General features: G+C 41.7%; 1 protein-coding gene across 1 annotated transcript in view; it reads right to left on the bottom strand.

Annotated features, from left to right (window-relative positions):
• CASTOR2 (cytosolic arginine sensor for mTORC1 subunit 2) overlaps positions 1 to 20,365 on the bottom strand; it is a 108,505-nt gene that overhangs the window by 54,463 nt on the left and 33,677 nt on the right. The window contains exon 2 of the mRNA XM_070932060.1: positions 15,352 to 15,422. Within this exon, the coding sequence (XP_070788161.1) occupies positions 15,352 to 15,422 (71 nt within the window). The remainder of the gene's footprint in view (positions 1 to 15,351; positions 15,423 to 20,365) is intronic.

Here is a 20,365-nt window from a genome sequence, read left to right as displayed (position 1 = left end):
TACCGGGTCTCAAAACCAATAATATTGAAAAGGGCTGCCTTCGATAAATAAGCTTATTACTCCTTCATGATCGATTCCTCAAAACTTTTTCTTGTGGCCTCTGACATCAGAGGACTGGGCAATTATCAGAATGAACTTCCAGAGGTTTTTCTAAAACAGGAGCAATAAATCATTTCCCAGGATATTGACAGGCTCTCCTTGCTGTGGCAAGGGAAGGAGACTGGAGTGAGTATTTCAAGTTAACTAAAAGAAGAGAATGGAAAAAGAATCAAGCAGTTTTTTGGTGTGCGTGTGCCCAACCGTGGGTCTTTTCTTTTCTCTGATGGAATTTTTCACCATAGAATAGAATAACAGAGTTGGAAGGGACCTTGGAGGTCTTCTAGTCCAACCCCCTGCTTAGGCAGGAAACCCTACATTACTTCAGACAAATGGTTATCCAACACATTCTTAAAAACTTCCAGTGTTGGAGCATTCGCAACTTCTGGAGGCAAGTTGTTCCGCTGATTAATTGTTCTAACAGTCAGGAAATTTCTCCTTAGTTCTAAGTTGCTTTTCTCCTTGATAAATCTCCATCCATTGCTTCTTGTCCTACCCTCAAGGTGCTTTGGAAAATAGCTTGACTCCCTCTTCTTTGTGGCAGCCCCTGAGATATTGGAACACTGTCTCCCCTAGTCCTTCTTTTCATTAAACTAGACATTCCCAGTTCCTGCAACCGTTCTTCATTTGTTTTAGCCTCCAGTCCCCTAATCATCTTTGTTGCTCTTCTCTGCACTCTTTCTAGAGTCTCAACATCTTTTTTACATCGTGGCGACCAAAACTGGATGCAGTATTCCAAGTGTGGCCAAATGAGGAATTCACATTGCAACATTTTTTGTAGGATTACTTGTATTTGTTTATTCATAATATCCTAAAACAGTGTAGTGTCCTAGTGGTGAAGACACTCGCCTCGCATTTGGAAGACTGAGAGTTTAATCATAGGTAGGGGCAGATGTTCCTCTTCTAGGGCGCAAAGAAAAAATATCTGCTGCAAACTCCGCATAGAGGAATGGGACAACTTGGTGCAGTCAACTTGGTGTGGCCAACTCGGCATGGTCAACTAACTCACTGTGGGACAACTTGTTGTGTCCAACTTGCTGCAGGACAATTTGCTGCAGGACAATTCAATAATTCAATTTAAGTATTTAAAATAATTTAAAAGAATATTTTAATTTGTGTCATTCACATTTCATTTTATCCCTCCTTTTGCATTCTTTTTAAATGATTCTGTTCCATCATTTCTTTGACATTAGTGTAATTCTTGTCACGGGGGAGTTGGCTATGTTGGCATCTGGAAGGGGATCCAGCTAGTAAATGCTCAATTCCATCCAGCTGCCCCGACTCTACCCTGAATTAAGGGATTACAGGGTTGTAAAAAGAGAGTTTAGCTGTCTGGATCCATATAGGATGGCAAATAATTCCAGCCTAAATTAAATTAATAAATAACGACAACAACAACAATAATACATTTCTAATTAAAATGCTTTTGAGCAAAGAGAAAATGAAAATGTTGGAAATCTACAAGTTTATTTTGGAACTCCGCTTATCTTTCTTTAAAAAAATGGGGTGATTAAACATGATCCAGGGATTAGACGGAGCTGGTGAGATAACAATTAAATAAGAATGAACCCAGTACATATGCAGGTAGTCCTTGACTTATGACTGCAATTGTGACCAGCATTTCTGAGGCTAAGCAAGGCGGGTTGTTAAGTGAGTGACGCCTGATTTTATGACCCTTTTTGCCATGGTTGTTAAGTGAATAACTGCATTTATTAAGTGAATCCCATGGTCATTAAGCAAATTTGGATTCCCCCATTGAATTTGCTTGTTGGAAGCCAACTGGAATGATTGCAAGTGGCAATCACGTTACCCCAGAATGCTGCAACAGTCGTAAATATAGGCCCGTTGCCAAGTGCTTGAATTTTGATCACGTGACTGTGGGGATGCTAAGACAGTCATAAGTGCGAGGACCAGTGTTAAGTCACTTTTTTCCCCACTGCCATTGTAACTTTGAACGGTTGCTAAATGAATGATTGTAAGACAAGGAGTATCCCCGTCTTACATTGATATCCAGTCTAAGAGCTTTAAGAGGAGTAAATGGGTTACCTCCTGTTATATATGATGGATTGAGACAAAGTGCCAGGCAGAATCATCCACTAAGCTTCATGGCTGACAGTAGACTGAACCCTGAATATTAATCACCCTACCACACTAGCCCAAAATATGGATATCTCATGACTGGCTGTGCAGCCATCTTGTGAACAATCTAGCTGCCATTTTGTGAGATCATCAATGATGAGCTTTTGGAAACGGCAAAGCTCAAGCACAATGCAAAATGAGAACGGGGGATTCTTAATTAATTTAATCTAGTTATAACCAAGAACAAAACCTCCTCAGGGTCAGCTTTCAAAGAATTATTCCACTATCGCTTATCTCGGATTCTCATTTGGTCTGACTTGGGAGAGTAAAATGGAAGTGGAACATCAAAGCGGAACAAGCCTGTGTTTTATTCTGAAGCTTTTTCCCCCTCTTGGGAATGATGCGATTCCTCGATTGCAGTATTCATAATTATATTTATTGGAAGCTTGAAAATTAACTGATATTAGATTGCCCAGTATATTGCGTATCTAATTAGAGAAATTAATAAGTAATACTAGATTGCAAGAAGAGAACCCAGGAATCCATGTTTAAAAGACAACAAAGCCTATACCAGTGATGGCTAACCTTTTCCAGACTGAGTGCCCAATTTGCCTGCATGTGCCCAAACCCCCAATATGCAATGCACGCCTGCTCCCGGGCATATGCCCCGCGCCCACACATGTGCATGCCCCTGCATGCGCACTGTCCCTCGTGCATGTGCAGGCAGCAACCCGCACTCGCCCCAACCCACGCATGCGGCCCCTGTACACGCCCCCACCCCCCACACATGCCCCCCGCGCAGGGGTGGGTTCTAATATTTTTACCTACGGGTTCTGTGGGCGTGGCTTATTTTGTGGGCATGGCTTGATGGTCATGTGACAATTATTTAGGATTTAGCAGAGGTACTGGTCTACCAGGCTTTTAACTGCTTGCAGAGCTGTACCAAACTATCCATTTATTTTTTGCAGGCACTGGTCTACCCATTTATTTTTGCAGACACTGATCTACTCATGTATTTTTGCAGGCACCGGTCTATCGATTTATTTTTGCAGGCACTGATCTACTCATGTATTTTTGCAGGCACCGGTCTACTAATTTGTTTTCTTTTAACACTGATCAGCTGAAGGGCAGCCCTTTGAATCGGCAAGAGTTTAAACAGGTTTTTTCCCTCTAGCCATCAGCTGGGACTCAGGAGGCAGCAATAGATTGGGGGTGGGTCCAAATAAAAGGTAAGAACACTGGGGGTGGGGGCGGGGGAGGGGCGGGGGGCAGAACTGTTCAGTGACATCATATAGTCACTGCTACCGGCTCAGGAGAACTGGGCCGAACCGGGAGGAACCCACCACTGCCCCCACGCATGTGCAGCAGAGACCCGAAGATCAGCTGGCTGGCGGGAGGCGCGTGCATGAGTGGCAGAGCTGAACTGGGATGACGGCTCACGTGCCATCTGTGGCACGCATGCCATAGGTTTGCCATCACAGGCCTATACCAATCCAATTTTCTCCCAAAGTTCTACTTATCTTTTGGATTTCTCTTTGTAGCCATAGAGAACATGTCTTTCTGAAAATGTATCAGTCACAGCAGAAGAAAGGTGGGTGGGCTCATCCCCTATCCCATTGCAGGCTGGAGGTTTTAATTTAAACAGAAGACTGAGAGAAATAGAATCTGCACCAAATGTGATTTCTGCATATTAAGGGCAGCTGAAGGTCGCTGGCCCTGAGCACCAGTGTTTGTGGACCCAAGGGAAGGAAGAAGAAGGAGGAGAAAATATGTTTTCCTTTTGCATTACAATTCCCTGGACTGAAACTCACTTTGGGACTTGCCATCCACTCTTTAAATAAGTGTGACTTTTCATCCCTTCAAATTGGAGGCCATTTCCTTAAAGGCATACCTAGATCTTATCAGGATAGGACTAATCTATACAACAAATTCATGACCAGCACAGATGTTGAACCAGTTGCTATCACAATCACACTCCAGCACAAATGTGGGTCAATTACTATTTTGTACAGTACAGGTAGTCCTTGACTTATGACCACAATTGAGCCCAATATTTCTGTTGCTAAGTGAGACAGTTGTTAAGTGATTGCCTCCCTCCCCATTTTGCAAGCTTTCTTGCCACAGTTGTTAAGTGAATCACTGCAGCTGTTAAGTTAGTAACACGGTTGTTAAGTGAATCTGGCTTCCACATTGACTTTGCTTGTCAGAAAGTCGCAAATGTCAATCACATGACCCCAGGACACTGCAATCATCATAAATACAGGCCAGTTGTCAAGCATCTGAATTTTGATCACCTGACCATGCTGATGTGATGCTGCAACAGTCATAAGTGTGAAAAATGGTCATAAGTCACTTTTTTCAGTGCCTTTGTAACTTCAAATGATCCCTAAACGAATACAAAAACACTCCTCCTTTCCTCACATACATCTGAACTTATTTGAGCAGCATGAAGTAAAAAGGGGCCAGTATAGAACAGTCTCTTCTAAAAATTGCTTCCAAATTGTCATCTCAAAGTGACACAAGAGGAATGTATTACTGTAAATGCTTGGAAAATGAACCTATTTATTACATTAACTCCACTTCACTTAAAATAAATCAAATTTAATTTTTGTCTTCCACTACATCTTTGTCCTGCCTTTCTTATATTACACAGCCCTTTACAAAGGCCCTTCTAAATCTGAGTGGATATCCTTACTTTAGTAGACAAGGTTCTTGGGAAAAAGACTTAAAAATCAGCGATAGGCTCCTCACAGCTCCTGGCATAGGGCAAGTTGACTCAAAGCCAGGAGTGAAATCCAGCAGGTTCTGACAGGTTCTGGAGTACCGGTAGTGGAAATTTTGAGTAGTTCGGAGAACCGGCAAATACTATCTCTGGCTGGCCCCAGAGTGGGGTGGGAATGGAGATTTTGCAATATCTTTCCCCCAGGAGTGGGGTGGGAATGGAGATTTTGCAGTATCCTTCCCCTGCCATGCCCACCAAGCCACGCCAACAGAACCGATAGTAAAAAAAAATTGGATTTCACCACTGGTCAAAGCCAACGTGGTAGCAGATCAGGCATGCCTCAATTTTTATTATTCTGAGCAAATTCTTCAGCGGGATTTTATGGTCGTATGGTACCTCAATAGTTAATATATATAATTGATAAAAAAAAAAAGAACCTATCACCTGAAAGGCACGGAGATTACAAAGACATGCTATTCATCAGCCACTCCTTTGCAAACCGTGAAATTTCTGAATGATTAACCACGAGTTCCCGGCTCCAGTGAGAAAAATGCATTGTTAAAAAGACACTAAACATCAGAAACCTCACAATACAGGCAGTCCTTGCGACCACAATTGAGCCCAACATTTCTATTTCTAAGCGAGACAGTTGTTAAGTGAATTTTGCCCCATTTTACAACTTTTCCCGCCACTGTGGTTAAGTAAATTACTGCAATTGTTAAGTTAGTCATACGTTTGTTAAATGAATCTGGCTCTCCCATTGACATTCGCTTGTCAGAAGGTCGCAAAAGGTGATCACATGACCCCAGGACACTGCAACCATCATAAATGTGAGTCAGTTGCCAAGCATCTGAATTTTGATCATGTGACTATGGGGATGCTGCAACGGTCATAAGTGTGGAAAACGATAATAAGTCACACTTTTCAGAGCTATTGTAACTTCGAACGGTTACTAAATGAACTTTTGTAAATCAAGGATTACCTGTACTCGGGCCCAACCGGTGATATATTTGACAAGTTTTCATGAGAAGATATACAGGTAGTCCTCAATTTACAACAGTTCATTTAGTGACCATCTGAAGTTACAATGGCATTGAAAAAGTGACATGACCATTTTTCACTTACGACTGATGCCATGATCATGTGATCCAAATTCAGATGCTTGGCAACTGACTCATATTTATGATGGGTGCAGCGTCCCGGGGTCATGTGATCATATTTTGCAACCTTCTGACAAGCCAATTCAATGGGGAAGCCAGATTCACTTAAAAACTGTGTTCCTAACTTAACTGCAGTGATTTACTTAATAAGTGTGGCAAGAAAGATCATAAAATGGAGCAAAACTTTTTTTTTAAAATATTCTTCATTAGTTTTGTAATTAAAAACATCAAATCTCTACTAAAATCAGAAGTGCAGTTTTTGTACATATTTACAAGATATTTACAAGATAACTTACTTAACTGTCTTGTTTAGCAACAGAAATTTGGAACTCAACTGTGGTCGTAAGTCGAGGACTACCTGTACTCGTAGAACTACAGCTTCCAAGACTCCATATGAAGGAGGAATGCCCATGAAAACAGTTCCTCAGACACTCCTATTTCAGAACTGCTTGCTATCTCAAATCTGGCAAACAGGTTATTTATTACAAACCCCCATGAAAAACTACTTATTTTTTGTTGACTAATGAATACCTAGAGAACCACTCTGGTATAGTGGTCAAGGCACCAGGGTAGAAATAGGAGACCAGAGGATCTATTCCCATTTTAGGCTTGAAGGAAGCTGGGTGACCTTGTTCCAGTATTCATTCATTCTGTCTCTCTTTCTCTCCCCCCCCCCCCGCAAGGGAGAAGGCAAGGGCAAACCACTTTTGAAAAAAATCTCACCAAGAAAACTGCAGGGACTTGCAAAACATACGTTTTTTCTTCATTTTTAAATGATGGGTAACGCTGTTTTAATTAAAAATAATAATTGCAGCTTTTTTGCCTTGATCTAGTAAATACTTCTCATGAATCTAAGTAGATTCTTTTTTTTTTTTTAGTTAAGTCCAAGATTCTGCAATAGAGGGTACATGGGACTTAATTTAACCTTCACTAATCTGGTATGCTATCGGTGTGTTAAAAAAGCAAGCAGTAGCTGAGAATCCTTGAAACTGCCAATTCCAACAAACCTAGAGAATGCTTGGATGGGTAAAGCTAATCTAATCTATGGCCTTTGCCATAAAATGTGATGAAAGTCACCACTGATTTGTTGATTGTGGTGAATTGTTAAGTTGGTGTCCTTTCTCAGCAGCCACATAGATAGGTTTTTCTCCAGGAGATCTTTCAGGTTTTCCAGTGGTGCACCCCCACTGCCAGGGTAAATTGAGTCTATCCATCGTCATGCTGATTGTTCTCTTTTTTTCCTCTTTCCTTCCAATTTTCCCAGCATTGTGGAATTATCAAAACTGGATTTTTGAATAATGTGTCCAAAATATAATAACCTGAGCTTAGTCATTTGTGCCTCAAACAAAAATTCTGGATTGATTTCTTCTGTGATCCATTTGTTGTTTTCTTGGGCATCCACAATATTTTCTGGAGGCTTCTCCAACATCGAAGTTTGAAAACATAAAATACACTACGTTGATTCTTTAAAGTCCCACTTCTGCTTCTAATTCCTTCCTTACTGTTCACTGTTTTGACGAAGAACGGAGATGTGGAAAAAGCAGTAGAGGAGGTACATTTAAGCCTTTTGACTTTCAGCTGAAAATTTAAATGATGAAGTAGTAACATCAGGGGTGGGTTCTACTTATCTTTACTTCTACCGCAATGGGAGCGCTCATGCGCTTCTGCGCATGCGCAGATCACCTGTGATGATGTCATGGCAGGTGGGCGGAGCCTCCTGCCGGTTTTACTGCCGGTTCTATAGAACTGGACTGAACCGGGGGCAACCCACCACTGAGTAACGTCCCCTTGGAATTGAACTTAACTCTTAATGTCTTCAGAGATATTTTCATGTATTTTTTTGGTAACAGTATGGTAGTGGCTTGCCAGTGTCGTCTTCTGTGACATTTTAGCCACAAAGATGTTTTTTCAAAAGGCAACTGGACTTTTTTTGTTTTTCCTTGAAGATGTTTTGCCCCTCATCCAAGAAGCTTCTAGACTTCTGTCACCTATTGAATCACCAGAGTATGAGACCATAGTTGGAAGAGAGCAGAGAAATATCAAAAAGGATGAAAACATAAATCTGTTGCAGCCTCATTTGAAGCTAGACAAGAATGTTTTCTCTAAACTTTTCCATATTATTTCCGAATAAGCTCAGCAGATTCATTTCTACAGGATGGCCAACTGATTAGCACCACCTCCTCCAGCTTCTCCCGATCCAGTTCATTATCCCGGGAAATAAATTGTTCCAAGTGAAGTGTGACACTTGCATGAGGGTGACTTTCTGGTTGCTGAGGCTATTAATGTTTAAGATGCAATTAGAAGAGGGGTAGAAAATAGCTTTAGCAAAGCATTTCTCAGGCCATTAGTTTAAAGAATTTTCCACATAATTTCTCCCTGACATTCATAAATAGAAAAGAAAAAAAATCTATTTCCTCTCGTTTGCTAAATGTAGCTTGATGATTCTAATCGGAAACAGTAGTAGCCATCTATTTCATATGCTCCAGTACATGATGCTTTTTCTCTGACTATACACCAAAAGATATTAGTAGAAGAGTTTGTCTCTAGATTTCTAAGTTTCTAGCCTTCATCCCTGAAGGTCTCTTAATTTTGTCACTTATAGGACTCAATGAGCTGTATCAGTGTTTCTCAACCTTGACAAGTTTAAGATGGGTGGACTTCAACTCCCAGAATTCCCTAGCCAGCAATGAGGAACATCATTCTTCTTGACTACTTCTACTTCATTAAAAGCTACACAATATGGCAGAAAAGAATACACCATGGATGATTTTAAAATATTTTTATTTATTTATTTATTTGTCAAGTTCGTATTAGATCATATATATAAGTATAAGCATGAATTGAATACATAAAATGAATACAATTAAAGGGAACATTAGGACAGGGACGGTAGGCACGCTGGTGCTCTTATGCACGCCCCTTACAGACCTCTTAGGAATGGGGTGAGGTCAACAGTAGCCAGTCTAAGATTAAAATTTTTGGGGTTTTGGGATGAGGCCACAGAGTCATGTAGGGCATTCTAGGCATTGACCACTCTCTTGCTGAAGTCATATTTTCTGCAATCGAGTTTGGAGCGGTTCACTTTAAGTTTGTATCTATTGTGTGCTCGTATATTGTTGTGGTTGAAGCTGAAGTAGTCATTGACAGGTAGAACATTGTAGCAGATGATTTTATGAGCTATGCTTTGGTCATACCGAAGGCGGTGTAATTCTAAATTTTCTAAGCCCAAAATTTCAATATAAGGTATAAGGTATTTTGTTGCGAGCGGAGGAGTGGAGGACTCTTCTTGTGAAATATTTCTGGACATGTTCAAATAGAAAGTTTAAAGATAACATCTTTAGAATATTGATATCCTGAGTAATACTATGATAGTAATATAATAAAACATCATATATAGTATCATGATATCAGGAATACGATAGTTATATTATATTTCACACAGCTGGAGCTGGGCAAAATACTAAGCTCTGACCTATGGTTTACAAGGGCAAGGTTCACATGGCATAGAAAACCAAAACCACTGGTGTAGAACAATATATGAACCCATACCCAGGCATATTTTATGTATGTTGCAAAGTAATTATTGATTCCTTTTGATTAGGTGTTTGCGAAGCTCTGCTATAAGCTTTATTTGCACAACATTTTTCCCAGATCCCAAATTAACTGCACAAGCTGTGTCTGTGCGACAAACTCATCCACAAATAAGCAAACCACATTGATCCACTCTATTGTGAGTAGTCTGTTCTGACCTTTCATCTGGACGTCCACTAGGTGGCAGGAAAGAGACTGAATAAATAGCAATAGCGACTTAGACTTATATACCGCTTCACAGTGCTTTACAGCCCTCTCTAAGCGGTTTACAGAGTCAGCCTATTGCTCCCAACAATCTGGGTCCTCATTTTACCAACCTTGGAAGGTTGGAAGGCTGAATCAATCTTCAGCCGGTGAGAATCGAACTGCCGAACTGCTGGCAGCCGGGAGTCAGGAGAAGTAGCCTGCAGTACTGCATTCTAACCACTGCGCCACCACGGCTCTTAGAAAATAAAATACAGAAATATAAAAAGTACAATGAGAATTTGCAAAGAAGCTGAAGAAACAGAGGACCACCTACACAGACTGACTACAGACAACGGCATGACAAAGTAACAACAATGCTGCCTTGGAATATATGCAAGAAATACCTGCAAGCAACAACTGGTGGTACCACAAAATAGAGACAGCAATCAAAACGAAGAAGCTAAAGTGCTCTAGGACTTTAGAATCAAACAGATAAGCACCTGCCACATAACAACCCAGACTTAATAACTGTTGATAAGTAAGTTAATAAAGTCTGGATAGTAGACGTGGCAGAATTTGGAGAGAGCAGGATAGCAGAGAAAGAACTGGAGAATATAACAAAATACAATGACCTGTAAATGGAAAGAGAATGACTGTGACAAAAGAAAGCAAAGATAGTACCAATATTAGTAAGTGCCTTGGGTGCAACCTCAAAACATCTGGAGCACTACTTGAACACCACTGGCACTGACAAAACCCTAATCAATTACAAAAGGCAGCTTTACTTGAAACAGCTTACATCCTGCCACCACACTTTTAACACCTTCAGACAACATCTGCTTTGGGGAAGCAGATGGTAGGTCGATAAAAACGCCAAATCAAGTCTAAACATCTGGCAGGGTGTGCAATCAATCTTAATAATAATAATAACAAATGAGCTTTCTAACAAATGAAGAGCCTTGGTAGTACAGTGGTCTAAGGCACCCTGTTATTAAGCTGGTTATTAAGACCAGCTGCCTGCAATTACTGCAGGTTCGAATCTCGCCAAGGCTCAAGGTTGACTCAGCCTTCCATCCTTTCTAAGGTAGGTAAATTGAGGACCCAGTTGTGGGGGCAATAAGCTGATTTTGTATAAATATACAAAAGGATGAAGGCTATTGCTGAGCACATTGTAAGCCGCCCTGAGTCTCCGGAGAAGGGCGGCATATAAATCAAATTTAAAAAAAACAAAAAACTTTTTGTTAAAATCTAATTGATTATCCTAGCAAAGAAAACAAACAAATGTTCCATAGAATAAATCAATCCAGAGTTTTTAGTCAAGGTACAAATGACCTGGTACAAGATATTGTATTTTGGTTACATTGTGTGCAGCCCCAGCTCTCTTGAGAAATCTGTAATTCTTAGAAAAATGGAAGAAAATAGAAGAAAGGAAGACCAGCAGCAAAGTGGATAGACTCCATTATAGTGGTGATGAAGACCTGTTGGAAGACGTGAAGAATGAGGATGGAGCTAGATTGCCTTGGAGATAATCTCTGTGATTGACTTGTTGGCATATAATCGTCAAAAATCCTGAACAAAGGTTATTCTCTATGTTTGGTTGGGTTCGCTCTTTCTTTTCTACCAACAGAGCTCTAAAAACCATCAGCTGTTTTTATCTCTTGGAGCTTCTCTAAAATTGAGGAGACTCTCCTGGATATGTGAACAGCAATAATCCACGTAGGACCATCCAACTGAAGTCATTGTCACCCATTCACTTCAAGCAACCAAAGTCTAAATCGAATCCATACACTAGGACAGTGATGGCTAACCTTGTTTGGACCGAGTGCCGAAAGAGCACACTCCCCCCAAATGTGTGCACGTGCACCTGAACCCCCAAAATGCAATGTACGCGTGGCCTCCATGCATGTGCTCCACCCCCATACATGTGTGCGTGCCACCGTGCAAGTGCCCTGCCTGCCCCACGTATGTGGCCCCCCGCACACACCCTGCACATGCGCGGCACAGAACCGAAGACCAGCTGGCTGGCTGAACTGGAGCGACAGCTCGCGTGCCATCAGAGAGGGTGCTGCGTGCCATCTCTGGCACACATGCCATAGATTCGCCATCACGGCACTAGGACCTCAGATACAACCCCAAGGCTCATTTTGAAACCCAACTAGATCCATCAGGTTCTTGGGTAGACCAATTAAACAGGTCCTTCCTCCCTAAGGGGGGGGGGGGGGAAACAGCCACAGAAAAGTCTAATAGTAAGAGGAATCTAACCATGATAAGGGAATAATAGTACCCTCCCCCAAAATCCCAGATCACACTATAATTGCCCTAAGATTATAACCAGATTCAACATGTCTGGAACAGGGGTGGGTTCTACTTACCTTTACTACCAGTTTGCAATGGGATCGCGTGCGCGCCTTGCTTCTGCGCATGCGTATAAGCTTCTGCGTATGCGCAGATCGGCGATGACGACGTCTGGGGTGGTGGACGGGGCCTCCCACTGGTTTTACTACCAGTTCTTGCAAACCAGTCCAAACCGGGGGCAACCCACCACTGGTCTGGAACCCTTGCTGTCCTGGGTTAGGTTCCTAGTTCCCACAATGGGCTTCAACACCCAGGCTACTTCTGATTCCATGCCTAGAGAAGATAGGTTGAGATTCCTCAAGACTATAAAGTCTAGAAAGCTACCAGCCTGGTTCTGGTGTCCAGCAACTCAGATAATGAAACAGCAAAGAGGTTGGTAAGTAGCAACAATCTCATCTGTTCCGTCGAGCCCAACATCACAAACAGGCTCTCCTATCCATCTAATCAGTGAAGCAGCAGCAACCTTGACAAGTATGAGTCTCTCTGATGAGGATGATTAGATCTGTCCGAGCCCATCTAGGATAGACATGATAAATAGGATTTGAAACAAAACGCTGTACCAGCCTACTTACCTTGCTCTCCTCCAAAATACTATACAGGCAGTCCTTGATTTGTGACCATTCATTTAACAACCATTTGAAATTACAACAGTGCTGGGAAAAAGTGACTTATGGTCTGGTCCTTGCGCTTATGACTGTTGCAGAATCCTTGTGGTCAATGTGATCATAATTTGGGCACTTGGCAATTGGCATGCATGTATGACAATGGGCAGCATCCCGGGTTAGATGATTGCCATTTGAGACCTTCCTAGATGGCTTCCGACAAGCAAAGTCAATGGGGAAGTTGGATTCGCTTAATGACCATGTCAAAAAGGTTGTAAAACCAGACATGGCTCACTTAACAAGTGCATTGCTTAGCGACAGAGGTCCAAATTATGGTCATTTGTTGAGGACTACCTGTGTTCCATCCTGTCTCACTGTCCATTAGGACTCTGTCAAATAAATAATGACATTATTTGGCTGAATTCTGGGGGAGGGGGCAATCTTCCTTAAAGAGTTATCTTAATGATTTTTCATACTACAGTTCTGAAAATGTTAAGAGTTTTCCTAAATCATCCACTGTTGCATTAATGACGTCTCTTGGCTACTGAAAAGATTCAGGTTTGCCTTTGACTACTGATCATGCTGGCTGGGATTGAAAAGGTAGTTAAACCTACTGAAGGGAATTAGTTGGGGTGGAGATGGAATGTAGAATAACAGAACAGAATAACAGAGTTAGGAGGGATCTTGGAGGTTTTCTAGTCCAACCCGCTACTCAGGAAACCCTATGTCATTTCAGACAAATAAGCCTTGGTGGTGCAGCGGACTAAGTGCTGTTATGTAGCACTTAGCTGCCAGCTGCCTGCAATTAGTGTGAGTTCAAATCTCACCAGGCTCAAGGTTGACTCAGCCTTCCAATCTTCCGAGGTAGGTAAACTGAGGACCCGGATTGTGGGGGCAATAAACTGACTTTGTAGAAACACCGCTTATGGGGGGCCAAAAGCCCTACTAAGCAGGTATATACAAAAGAATGAAGGCTATTGCTATAAGTGCATTGTAAGCCACCCTGAGTCTTCGGAGGAGGGCGGCATATAAATTAAACAAACAAACAAACAAACAAACAAACAAACAAACAAACAAACAAACAGTTGTCCAATCTCTTCCTAAAAACCTCCAGTGTTTTTAAGTTGCGCATCCACAACTTCTGGAGGCAAGTTGCTTCACTGATTAATTGTTCTCATGGCCTGAAATTTTCTCCTTAGTTCTAGGTTGCTTCTCTCCTTGATTAGTTTCCATCCATTGCTTCTTGTCCTGCTTGCAGGTGCTTTGGAGAATAGAAGCGAAACATCTTCAAAGATAAAACAAGAAAGTCCAGTTGCCCCCCACCCCCAAAAGCACCTTTGGGACAACCATGACCTGGATGACTAAGAATCGCTACAGACTTTGGAGAACAGGTTAACCCCACGTCTTCTTTGTGGCAGCCCCTTAGATATTGGAACACTGCTACCATGTCACCCCTAGTCCTTCTTTTCATTAAACTAGACCCAATTCCAGCAACCTGTCAGAGTCAGTTTAGTGTCAGGGTTCCAAGTAATACTCCCATGATAGATACCTCAAAGAACTGATTTATTGGAAATATCATATTGGCACAGGCTGGTGAAAACCGACTCTGAATATTTCCACGGTTTTCACCAAGTTAAAAGTAAAGGTTTTTCCCCTTCCCCAAACAGTAACATGGTCCAATCATCGTGTCATCCGGTTGCCTGGTAACATCACTCCGCCTGCCTCTGATCACCTGTGGGAATGTCCTTGGTTCCCAAGAGAAAGTATTTTGTTTTGGCTAAAAACCATCTCTATCTCTACTCCCCCCACCTCCCCAACCCTCAGCTCCAGTGTGGCAATGCTGAAGCTAGAAAATGGCCTTGCTCAGGCCAACTTCAGAGTTGACGCAACCATTCTTTATATGTGTTAGGATATGGTTTGAGCCTAACAAGTTGTCCAGGCAATATATGTGTTCTGTGACTTTAATATGAATATGTATTGTATGACTTTGAAGTTTTTCTTGCTGATTTATTGTAATGCTGAGTTATGCTGTAATTAGGTAATCACCAGTTGTGAGAGTATTTAAGCAAGGTATTGTAACGTTTTCAGTTGCTGCTATGATATGCTGCCATTGTGTATGAAGCTGATGTGATATGCTACCATTGTGTGTGGAGTTGCTATGATAAGCTACCATTGAGAGGAGTTGCTATCTGCTAATCATGGTTGGATGGATCTGCCACCATCGTGGTTTGTGAACCAGAGTGAGTTTGTTATTCTAACCAACTACTGTTTGTTTGGTGAGAAGATATCTGTAACTACTGGACTGATTTAACTGGCAAAGACTTGGAATTTGTTAAAAGACTATGAGACTGTTTTTCTACTATAAAGTAAGCTTTTGATAAACCAGTTTGCATATCTCTTATTCATTGCTCTCAGCAACATTTCCTTGTGCATTTACTCTGATGGTTGGTAACACAACACCAATATCCTTAACAATATGTTTTAGTCTAACAATATAAATAACATTATAATCTTCTGGGCTGGCTAACACAATGAATGGAACGGGAATGCAGTAGCTCACCTAAAAATCCTTCTTCATCCACTATGACCGTGTAGTCTTCAGGTGTCTCAGTCAGGCTGAAAAATTTGCACCTGGAAGAGAAAAATCAGGAGGAAAAAAAGGTATGTTTAGCTCCCAGCCAACCATCAAGATTAATACATGATTAATTTAGAAACCACTCTCTCCAAATTCACCTGTTTATCGAATATTTATCCTTCCTTTATTTTTGTATAAGTAACCAAAGGTAGTTGAACATACATAATCCTCCTTCCTCTATTTTCCCCCTACAACAACAATAACCCTATGAGGTGGGTTAGGCTGAGAGAGAGCAACGGGCTTGAAGTCACTCAGTTGGCTTTCAGCCAATAGATCTAAGTGGAACCTTTGTTTTTATAGATGACCATATAGTTACAGCCTATGTCTTTCTGTGATGGACGTTTATTTGAGAGTAAATTCCAAGAAGGGACACGAGATACAGTCCTGACTGAGCTTGTAGAATATGAGGCTGCAAGGTTTTTGCGTGTGTGCACCTTTGAGTCAGTTTTCACTGTGGCGAATGCTTGGACTAGTTCCCTGCAGTTTTCTTGGCAAGATTTCAGAAGTGGTTTTCTATTGCCTGCTTCCATGGAAAAGAATCAAGTTACCTTTAAAGTAACTCTGCAACAGGTTGTTTTCTTACAAGTGCACCTTCAAAAGACCGTGGTGGCCCAGTGGTTAGAATGTAGTATTGCAGGCTAACTCTGCCTACAATCTGAAATTTCGATCCTGATGGGCTCAAGGTTGACTCAGCCTTCCACCTTTCCGAGGCGGGTAAAATGAGGACTCAGATTGTTGGGGGCAATATCAGGGGTGAAATCCAGCAGGTTCTGGAGAACCGGTAACTGAAATTTTGAGTAGTTCAAAGAACCGGTAGCGGAAATTTTGAGTAGTTTGGAGAAACGGCAAATACCACCTCTGGCTGGTCCCAGAGTGGGGCGGGAATGGAGATTTTGCAGTACCTTCCCCTGCCACGCCCACCGACACGCCCACAGAATCGGTAGTAAAAAAAATTGAATTTCACCACTGGGTAATATGCTGATTTTGTAAACCACTTAGAGAGACCTGTAAAGCACTGTGAAAAGTCTAAGTGCTATTGCTATTTAAGAACGCATTTCAGCATGCATTTTCCAGCTAGTTACTCATTATTCAAAAAAGAGAGTAATGGCATTGCTGAAACGGGATGGAGAAACAGGATGCAAGCTCAGATTTGCATAAAATTAGCAATATGGTAATTCAGATAAGGACAGATAGGTGGTAGAATCTTGCTGATGTCCTAGTTCCACTCCATGAACTTCATAAAATAATGCCGTTGAAAATCCATTCCATTTACAGGGCTAGCAAGAGCTTGATACCATGACAAGACTTATGAATAGGATGTCTCTAAAGCAGTGTTTCCAAAACTTGGCTATTTTAAGATGTATGGACTTCAACTCCCAGAATACCTCAACCAGGCATACTGGTTGGGGAATTCTGGGAGTTGAAGTCCATGCATCTTAAAATAGCCAAGTTTTGGAAACACTGTTCTAAAGGGTTTATGTGAAGGTGACCCCTTGCCCACATTCTTCTACACATCTAAACCTCAACTTCTTCTATTGGTTGCCATTCTTGGGAACTGATTGCAGAACTATTACACATGCTCAGGAATTGATAAAATGCAGTGAGATGTGCAAATCTGTACACTGGAGTAACAAAACAACCACTTCACAAACGCATGGCACAACATAGGAGAACAAACCCATCAGCACAAGATCCAGCAGTCCCTCTGCATTTGAAAGACAAAGGTCACTCTTTTGAAGACAGAAAAGTCCACATTCTGGACAGAGAGGACCACTGGTTTGAAAGAGGGGTCAAAGAGGCCATCTTCATTAAAATTGAACAGCCCTTTCTCAACAGAGGGGGGAGGGATATGACATCACCAGGGGTGAAATCCAAGCAGGTTCTAACAGTTTCTGGAGAACTGGTAGCGGAAATTTTGGGTAGTTCGGAGAACCGGTAGTGGAAATTTTGAGTAGTTCCGAGAACCGGCAAATACCACTTCTGGCTGGCCCCAGAGTGGGGAGGGAATGGAGATTTTGCAATATCCTTCCCCCAGGAGTGGGGAGGGAATGGGGATTTTGTAGTATCCTTCCCCTGGAGTGGGGTGGGAATGGAGATCTTGCAGTATCCTTCCCCTGCCATGCCCACCAAGCCACACCCACCAAGCCACACCACGTCCACCAAGCCACACTACGTCCACCAAGCTACGCCCACAGAACCGGTAGTAAAAAAATTTGGATTTCATCACTGAACACCACCTATCTTTTGCTTACAACACAGTCCTTTAGCAGTTCCAAGAAGGTTCCACATCCATCTGCACTATTCCGGTGACCCTGAGGGCATAGATAAAGTGGCCTCAATGACTCTCAGGAAGAATGCTAACAACCAGATGACCTTCCATTCTCCACCATTCAGTCAGAACTGAAGAAGCTTCTTGGGTGAGAAGTGAAATGTCTTCAAGCAAAATCAAAGAAAATCCAGTTGTCTTTTGAAAGCACCTTTAGCATAAAAGCCAACCTCATTTGAAGGTAATTGTGTGTCCTTGAACACACAAGCTTTTATTTTTTAGAAGTGGAGACTAACTTGTTGAACTTCCCAGACATCATTAGCTCTAATGAACTCTGAACTGCTGGTGAATCACTCCCAACCACCCCATCAAAGAACATGCCCCCATATCTGCCTTCACCATACACAATTGCTTCCCTTCCTCTGCTTTTGCTTTTCTGATTAAGAATTTCCCAATTGCTCCTGCAAGACCCAGAAACTCATTTTACAAGGTTCAGCAAAAAGTCACTCCTGGGCTGCAGAACTGCCATAAAAGCAGGCAGACATAACAAAACAAAATATTGCCAAGATGATGAGTGGGGCAAGCCCTCATGAAAATCTTGAATTAGATAGATGCTATTGTGCCAGCATGGCCAAAAATATGTGGATCTCTCCTAGGTGATTTTCTGCATCTGCTTTACTGCGTCTGCTCCTTAGCTCTTTATTTTCTTTCTATACCGCTCGCTCTTAAAAAAAATCTCAAGGTGGTCCACCATAAATCCGTAAAACAGAGATTAAAACCATTAATAAAAGTGTGTGTTGTGACCCTTTACAAATGCACAAAACAAAATCAGCAATAACATAAATGAAAAATGAAGAGTAAAAACAGGACTATGTTAAAAATATATCACCACCCACATGCTCCCGTTGAAGGGTAAATTCCAATGTTCCTCTTCTGCTTTTTTTTTTTTTTTTTATGGCTCCTGATCTTTGGACTGGACAGCGCTTTAAATAGGGAGCAGTTAACCACTTCTACTGCATCAAATAAATTAAATAAACAAATAAATAAACAAATAATGTATTTTTCGGATTATAAGACACACTTTTCTCCCCCAAAAAACTGGGTGGAAATGTCGGTGTGTCTTATAGACCAAATACCACCATTTTTGGCCTCCCGAACCTCCCCCGTGCATCCCATTTTTGCGAAAAATGGGATGTGCAGAGTGTTTGGGAGGCCTGCAGAGTTCTCCTGGGGGCTGGGGAGGACAAAAACAGGACGCGCGGGGGGGGGGGGTGTTTTCAGGAGGCCCAAAACTATTTTTTTTTCTTGTTTTCCTCTTCAAAATCTAGGATCTTATACTCCAGTGCGTCTTATTGTCCGGAAAATACGGTAAATAAATATTTTTAAAATGCATGGTGGCATTCCCACTTTATAAGCAGCTTCTTTCTACATTTTGGAAAGGAAGGAGAGGACTGGGACTATCACGATGCTTTCTAAGTAATGGATTTTGGCTTAGCATGTTTTAGAAAGCAGGTTTACTCAGAAGCCAGACCAGACTCAAAATATACGGTAGGTAGTCCTCAACTTAGGACCCCAATTGAGCACAAAATTTATATTGCTAGGTGAGAGGTTTTGCTCCATTTTAAGACTTTTCTTGCTGTTTTTGTTAAGTGAATCACTGCAGTTGATAAAGTAATCACATGGTTGTTAAGTGAACCTGGCTTCCCTATTGGCTTTGCTTGGCAGAAGGTCGCAAAAGGGGATCACTGCAAACGTCATAAATATGAACCAGTTATCAAGCAACCGAATGTAAATCATGTGACCGTCTGGATGTTGCAACGGTTATAAGTATGAAAAATGGTCATAAGTCACTTTTTTCAGTGCCCTTGTAACTTCAATCGGTCACTAAGGGAACTGTTGTTAAGTCAATGACTACCTGTCCTGAATGGATTTAACCTGGACTAAGTACAGGTAGTCCTCGACTTATGACAATTGTGCCCCAAATTTCTGTTACTAAGCAAGACAATTAAGTGAATTTTGCAACCATTTTACAACCTTTCTTGCCACAGATGTTAAGTGAATCAGAGTAGGTCTTAAGTCAGTAACACGGTTGTTAAGTGAATCTGGTTTCCCCATTGACTCTTTTTTAGAAGGTCACAAAAGGTGATCATAGGATCCTGGAACACTGCAACCATTATAAATATGAGCCAGTTGCCAAGTGTCCAAATTTTGATCACGTGACCACAGGGATGCTGCAACGATCGTAAATCGTAAGTGTGAAAAACAGCCATAAGCAGGGGTGAAATTCAACAGGTTCCGGAGAACTGGTAGCGGAAATTTTGAGTAGTTCAGAGAACTCTGGCTGGCCCCAGAGTGGGGTGGGAATGGAGATTTTGCAATATCCTTCCCCTGGAGTGGGGTGGGAATGGAGATTTTGCAGTATCCTTCCCCTGCCATGCCCATCAAGCCACGAATACAGAACCAGTAGGGAAAAATTTTGAATTTCACCTGGATAAATCACTTTTTTCAGTGCCACTGTAACTTCAAATGGTCACTAAACAAACTGTTGTTAAGTCAAGGACTATCTGTAATGGATTTTGGCTTAATTAGCATGTTTTAGAAAGCACGTTTACTCAGAAACTAGATTCAATGTACTAAATGAGATTTAACCTGGACTTAGTAACGGTCTACAGC

This window comes from Pituophis catenifer, unplaced genomic scaffold (genome assembly GCF_029215685.1).
Source record: "Pituophis catenifer annectens isolate HBS135680 unplaced genomic scaffold, rPitCat1.0.hap2 SCAF_1, whole genome shotgun sequence".
Classification (NCBI taxonomy): domain Eukaryota; kingdom Metazoa; phylum Chordata; class Lepidosauria; order Squamata; family Colubridae; genus Pituophis; species Pituophis catenifer.
Note: the sequence above shows the minus strand (reverse complement) of the source record. Positions and strands in the feature narration are given on the sequence as shown.